Source organism: Zingiber officinale, chromosome 2B (assembly GCF_018446385.1).
Source record: "Zingiber officinale cultivar Zhangliang chromosome 2B, Zo_v1.1, whole genome shotgun sequence".
Taxonomy (NCBI): domain Eukaryota; kingdom Viridiplantae; phylum Streptophyta; class Magnoliopsida; order Zingiberales; family Zingiberaceae; genus Zingiber; species Zingiber officinale.
Window position 1 is genome coordinate 147,006,349 of NC_055989.1, and position 7,697 is coordinate 147,014,045.

The 7,697-nt window shown below is 36.9% G+C and overlaps 1 protein-coding gene across 1 annotated transcript; it reads left to right on the forward strand.

Moving 5' to 3' along the window:
• The first annotated feature begins 482 nt into the window (after nt 1-482).
• LOC122048821 lies at nt 483-896 on the forward strand. Its single transcript, XM_042610343.1, has one exon. The coding sequence runs from the start codon at nt 483-485 to the stop codon at nt 894-896; it is 414 nt and encodes a 137-aa protein (XP_042466277.1).
• The last annotated feature ends 6,801 nt before the right edge of the window (nt 897-7,697 follow it).

The following is a 7,697-nucleotide window of genomic DNA, read 5'->3' on the forward strand; positions in this document are numbered from 1 at the left end:
CATATTCAAATCAGCCCCGCATGTTCTTATCTTCTCAAACTTGTGAGCCCATTATCTTATGCATCGATAAAATGTTTCACCACGGCATTCGTATTGGTGTTCATGTATGGATGTTATAATTCTTAATGCTACGTTTGGTAAAGTGTAATCTGTCTTGTAATATAATCAGGATTACATTACAAAGTTGATTATTTTGTTTGGTTTAATTTTATACTTGTAATGTAATATAATCTTGATTACAAAATGTAGTGAAGTTTTGTAATCTGGATTACAAAGCAAATACTATGTAATCGGATTACATTACGAGGTCACCGTTTAATCAAAATTTAAATGTCGAATATACCCCTAGTCCACCGTGACTGCCATCCACTGCCGTCGGCTGCCGCTGCCCACCGCCGTCGAACCCGCCTGTCGGTCGCCGCCGGCCATCACCGCCGTCGAACCCGCCTGCCGGTCGCCGCCGGCCATCACCGCCGACGGTGATGTCGAATATACCCCTAGTCCACTGTGACTACCATCCGCTGTCGTCGGCTGCCGCTGCCCACCACCGTCGGCCCCGCCTGCCGATCGCCACCGGCCATCACCGTCAGCGGCCGGTGACCACCGCCGGCCGCCGACGACCACCACCGCCAACTGTTGGCGACCATCGCTTACCTCCGCCACCGACGACCACCGTCAGTCGTCACCTATCGACCGCCGGCGTGATCGCCGGCGACTACCGCCGCCACCGCCGGCGATCGTCGCCGGCGACTACCACCGCCACCGTCGGCGATCGTCGTCGGCGACTACCGTCGGCAGTCGCCGGCGATCGTCACCATCGCCAGTGGCGGCTGCCAGCGGAGGAGGCCAACGGCGACGATCGTTGGTTGCCGCAAGCTCCGACAAAGATGTGGTGATCATCGGTAGAGATCACAGGATATTTTTGTCATTTTATAATAATACGAATTACATTCTTTATAAAAAATAATGGACACCAAACAAAAGAATGTAATCATTCTTGTAATCAAAGATTACATACATTACATTACCAAACATAGTAATGTAATCAAGATTACATTACATTACAAATTTGATTACATTGCAAGCAAGATTACATTACACCCAATAAAACGTAGCCTAAATGATATCTCTACGGAATGTAATGTCCAGTTATTTAGAGGAAAATAGATTTATTATAATAGGATAATATATCAATTTTCAACGAAGGTATATTCTCATAAAAAAAATTTCTCCCATTTCCTAATTAATTTAATAATCAATTATAAATTAATTCTATAATTTATCTCTCTTTACATTGATTATGAAAATACCTAGTAAATTTAATTACCTTTTGCTATTATAACGTTCAAATATTATTAGAATAAGTGTGGATGAGTATTTGAATATTATACTACCCACATATTAATAATAAATAAATTTTATATTAAATATTTAAAAAAATAAGGAAATAAATTTCGGATATAAAACTAACGATAAATGAGTATACTAATCCATAAATGATCATATTAAAATTAATGAAGCAATATATTTTTTAATGAAGCAATATATAGTAACATTCAAATAATTATAATGTCATACTTTTAAATTTTTGGGCCGCATTATCTTCTAGATCTTGTGGCTCTCACCTCTCACATTGAAGCGGTGAGTCCCACCACTGATCTTGAGTGGGCTCCACCATCACAATATAAAAGGTAGAGACACTATCTTATATATAGATAGAATCGAACTAACCCTACTTTAAGCATCGATAAAAATTTTCATTATTTGTGCTTATAAATTTCTGGGTCCCATAACCTTCCCCTCGACCAAAATTGATTCAGACTTCGTGCTTCGACTACGACAGTTGCAGTCCATTTTTCAACTTTGAGCCATTCGTGTGCAACATCAAACGAGCGCGTTAACTCCACTGACAGCGTTATAATGAATATTATGACAAAAATAATAATAATAAATACGTCCATTCTAATGTTCTCATAACTCGTCTCAAATTTGATAATAATTTAAAAATATTTTAAAATTATAATTATATTTTTTTAATAATGTAAAAAGGTTTTTTTATTTAAAACAGAGGAACGCCCTCGTCACCATCTACGTCACTTGGTGAGAGATACAACAATCTTATAATTCAACATTCCAACTTATGGTCAATAATTACGGTTCGATTAAATTAATACAACAAGTCAGTTAAAAATTTAATATTCTATTTAAATTTAATAGAAAAGAAAATTAATTAAAAGAACAAATAAATATATCAAAGTTCCCATCACAATTTGGATGAATATTGTAAAGGTTAATTTATAAATGTGCCTAAATTATATTATTCAGTAAGTGAATCAGAGAGAAAAATATCTATCTCTAAAAAGATTAAAATTAATCAGATGAATTTTGAATACTTAAATTAATTTTTTTAAAACAAAGTTTATTGAAAAAATTACTAATAACTCTGAAAATTAAAGCATCCAGATAGAAGATGATAATTAAAGCATCAAGTACATGGTGGATTGGATATATAATGAAAATTTTAATTTAATTGCTTTTGTTGACCGACATGTGAAAAGGAAAGGGACGTGAACTTCGCCTTGTGTGTGACCAAAACAGACAAAACTTCAACCTCGCTTTTGTTCAACTAGACTCCGCCAAGTGATATTTTTTGTTTTTTTCTTTGTTCTAGATCACTTTTTCCAATCGATTGACTGACGCAGTCCATATAAATAATTCAATCGAAAAGGACTGTTCAAATTTTTCTCATCTCTAATCTCTTCAAAAACATCAGTAATCTTACTAACCAAGTAACTGGAAAAGAAAGCCATACACTTGATCCCATATTTTAAAATTTGGTAGATGATTAAAGCGATGATTGAGATAGTCTTTCATATCATATTCAATTCATTACTCACTAAAATCAATTTTCTAACGTATAATTCACTTAAAAAGGAGAAGAACAAGGATGAGAAAGTGAGGGTACAATCAAATATATCATTCAAAAATTAGAAACTTGTAACTTATTGGATATCCAAACATTAGAATTACAATTGACTGCGTACTGCATTGTCGCTCGAATAAAGGAAAATAGAATCATTCCTACAATATCAACATTAAACTTTTTTACATCAATTTTAACTGTGAAATTCCTAAGCTCATCCTTTTAAAAATGTATCCTCATTGCCGACAAGGAATACTATCTATCCTATTTATTAGAAAAAGAGAATCTAAGCCGGTCTCCTTACTGTAAACTTGTTTGCCTTTTGACTTCATCCTCCTTTTTTTTCTTCTTCTTTTGCGTCAAAAAAGGAGCAGCTGGCGGCCGTGGGCCATGAAGTTGCGGCCTTATGGACGGCATGTATGATGTAGGCAGGTTGCGACTGCAGGCGAGCTCCGTGCGAGTGCACGAACATGGCGGAGAGGAGAACGGCGGTGGTCAAACACGCCGCGGTGAGGATGAGAAACAGACTTGAGGATTCGAGAAGAAAACAGAGAAGGAAAAAAAACAGAGTTGAGGATCGTAGAAGCTAGCTAGGCTTTAAGACGCTAGTTCAATCGTATTGTTGTTTGATTCCTTTGATCGATTGAAGCAAAATATGATTAGAACAGTAGAATCATCAATTCCAGGGCATATTAGAGATGTCTATCTCAATCTCATCATAATCTATAAGATCCACAACCTTAATTTTCATGATTCAGAAACTAAAGATGTATATTGCGAGCAAATAAACAGAAACCTTACACCTGAAGCCCACACGATCGATGTCCATGAACAGAAATTAAACTTCAGTAGCGGAAGGAATTATTTAAGCAGAGCGTTTGTAGATAGATATCTGAAAACTGATCCAAAAGAGGAATGAACGATCGACCATATGGTGCGCAGTTAGGCATGCTCGCTGAAGAATACCGGAAACAGAGAGTTTATCGCCCGTGCTGCCAGTCTCATGAGGCGCGAAGAATTGGCGAGCAATGGCGGCAGCAGCATGGTGAGGAAGCCCAGCGTCCACACCAGGTAGTACGCCAGTAGTTGTTCATGTTCCACCATGAAGGAGGAGGAGGAGGAGGAGGGCATGGTCGGCGGCGACTCCCGCACCTGGTCGACTGCGTGGATGATGAGGAAGGAGTACCTGACGGTGATCAAGAAGCCGAGAAAACTGGCGAACTGTGGAGCGAGGCGGCGCCAGTCCATGAGTCTGATCGGAGGAAGAGGATTGAACACCGGAAACAGAGAGTTCATCGCCCGTGTTGCCAACCGCACGAGGCGAGGAGAATTGTCGAGCAGTTGCGGCAGCAGCATGGTGAGGAAGCCCAGCATCCAAACAAGGTAGTACGCCAACAGTTGTTCATGCACCACCGTGAAGGAGGAGGAGGAGGACATGGTCGGCGGCGACTCCCGCACCTGGTCGACTGCGTGGATGATGAGGAAGGAGTACCTGACGATGACTAAGAAGCCGAGGAAACTGAGTCTCTCAGGGACAAGGAGGCCGAGCCAGCCGGCGGCTGGAATAGCAGGAAGATCGGTGCCGTCCATGAATCTGATAGCGAAGGAGAAAGAAGAGGGATGGTTTGGTGAATCAATTGTGCTCGTCGACCTCCTTTTTTATAGGCAAACTGATCACGCTAAGCATAAGGCCGAAATTCAACTAATTCTACAGATCAGATGAGACACAGTGATCACAATGTATAATTGGAGAGCCAATCAAATTGATACAGCAGGAAGAATTTGGTGATCGTTTATCCTTGATTGTGACCACGGGCAGATCAGGAACAGGCGCGTCGGAGATGGATTGGCGTGACTGACGAAAGATGGGAGACTCCGAACGAGAGGAGGGCGGAAGGCGTGCGCCTTGGGTTCGCTACATGGCTGCATTCATAACAGTGGGGCCGGTCCCGGCCACATGTCGGACCCACTCGTCCCCCAGGAACCCCGAAGGAAGGTTCGCCTCCCTATTAAATACAGAATTAATAGATTTCCGAGCAAGAAATATTAAATCATAATTGATAGATTTCAACCAACAAATCAACAAATTGATTATGAGGTTGAAAGAATTCAAATATTGTATTTCCTGGAACACCATCTATAATATAATCGAAGGAATAGTTTAGTTTTCATATTCAAATTTAAATTTAATAGCATGTATTCAGTACGAATGACATTATAACTTTTAAAATAATAATAAAATTTTGAATTCAAATTTAATTAAACAAAATAAATATTTTAAAATAATCGTTAAACTAAAAATATATATTAGCTTTAGATTTAGGTAGGTAAAATCTGAACACCTGTCCTAATTATTAAAAAATAAACAAAAATAAACCGACTGATGTGACTCCTAAAACCAAAACTGGTTGCTTGGATTTTTCGGACTCCGTCCTTTCTTCCTTTTGTGATTTAGCATTATTGAGTAAAAAGTAATATCGTTCATGTTAGATGGTCTAATTTTATTGATCCATGTTAAACTCAAGTGGTCCGGTATTATTTTCGGTATAAAATACATATAAGTAAATCAAGAAGATATTTTATCCCAATATAGTAATTTTTATGTATGGGGAGTGAGAGAGGTCTACATATGCATGGGGAGTGAGAGAAGTCAATCACTCAATGTGACATTTACACTCGCTAAAGTCAATTCCAAAATTTATTAAAACAAATATTTATGTTAATTAATTCTAAAATTTATTAGATCAAACATGTATGGCTACCCAGTGCTAACCTGTAGGGACTTTAATTTTAACAAGTTCTTTGGTAGTGGTGCGATGATTAATACATAAGATATTATCATATGAAATTTTAGGGTTAAAATTTGATATATCTGAACATATCTCCTCATGTCTTGCCACTTACATTAATGGCTAGTAGTCGTCGGTGATTTACTTCCTCCGTGTTAACTTAGGAATAAGTTGGCGGGGGACGCTGGAAGAGAGCGAATCGCCTTTTGCCACTTGTAGGGACTTTAACTTCTCTATGCACTATTCAATTGTCCAAGACTAATAATTATTCATGATTTACCTCTATTGATCTGATCGGAAACGTCGGGGCAAACGAATAGCCTTGTAGCGTGGTAGCTAGGGACTTTAACTTGATATTATGAACTGATTGCAGATGAACACATTGATGAAAAAAATGATCAAGATATTCATGGGTGGGTGCATCCTACACAAATAATCAGATAATATATTTAAAACAATTCAAACTTAGTCAAAATACTATTCATCAAAGCATGATCAAGATCAGGATTAGGAGTTAAAAAATTAATGAAAAATTAAATTGACGGAGTTCTCCAATCACTTTAAAAAAATACATCATTTAGCGATAAACCAATTCCGTCGCTAATCGATTGCTATATACATATAGTGATGGATTAGTGATGGAATTTGTACCATCACGTAGATGTTTGTCACAGTGGTTATTAATTAATAACAACGGATGGGTTATTTATAATCTATCGATAAAAATAGCAACGGATAATTAATATCCGTCACTATTAACCGGAACAAAATGACCTTTTTAATCAATAACAACGATGAAGAAATTAATTTTTTGCCACAATTAGCGACAGATAATTGACTCTTCCATCGTTATTAGTCGGAACAAAATTTCTTTCCGGTCAACAAATAGCTTCAGAAAATTGACTTTACATCACAAATAGTAATGGAAGAGTTTAAATTCCGTCGCTATTAACGACGGGAAAAGTCAATTTTCAATCACTATTAATAACGAAAAAGTCAATAATCCATTGCTAATAGTGATAGATTATTAAAATATTCATCGCTAATTTTCCCTACACATTATCATAGCCTTCCCATTTTTACAATTTTCCCTATTTATATTCAAATTTAATCTACGACAGTCATCACAAATAATGATTTTTACAGTAAACTTATAATACATTACGACAAACTCATAATACATCAACAATATTACAACAAAATAATATAATCCATATAAACTAAAATGCACAAAGATAGATATATAATAATAAATTCAAATACACATCCAAATCTAATAAACATAAATTCATAGTATATTATTCAATAAAAGACAAAGTTTATATCATCCAATACAATATTCTAATCAAAATCAGGAACAAAATCAACTTCAATCCTGCATAAAATATCATTTGGTAAGTTATTGATCATGTGCCGAGACTCTCGCATACAACTGGTCGATGAGCTAGCAAGCACATTGATTACACCCTCATATCTTGAAGATGAACAAAAATAAGTTTGGAGAATTAGCAGGGTGCCAGGGATTTCTCCGGTATTCCTATTACAATGCTCAAGTCAGAAACAGCAATAGGAAGAGGAATTAAAGTAGAGGGAAATCTAGAAATGTTATCTTCACCTACCTCATTTGTACTTGACATGTCCTTTTATATCTTTTCAGTGACCTTCCATCTTCCTTTATTTAATGACACTACATTAATTACAACTATAAACTATCTTTATTTTAACTTCTTTATATTCAATGATACTGTATTAAACATAGGTGAAGCATTCTCCTTTGTAATTGCTTTTGCCTTCTTCTCCTCTTTCTCTACTTTAATGTTTTGTTCATTAATAATGACAATTATCATTAATGGTTAATGACCATTAATGCCCTAGACTTTTTTGCTTTCCACCTAATTTCATGCTATTGTCTATCATTGTATTATCAGCCAGGAGGGACCCTTTACATAAGAGATAGGATTGCTCAAGAGGATACGGATAGCCTC

Excerpts from the sequence above, each read along its gene's own strand:
- LOC122048821 (XM_042610343.1), top strand. The coding sequence starts at position 483 with ATGTCGAATATACCCCTAGTCCACTGTGACTACCATCCGCTGTCGTCG.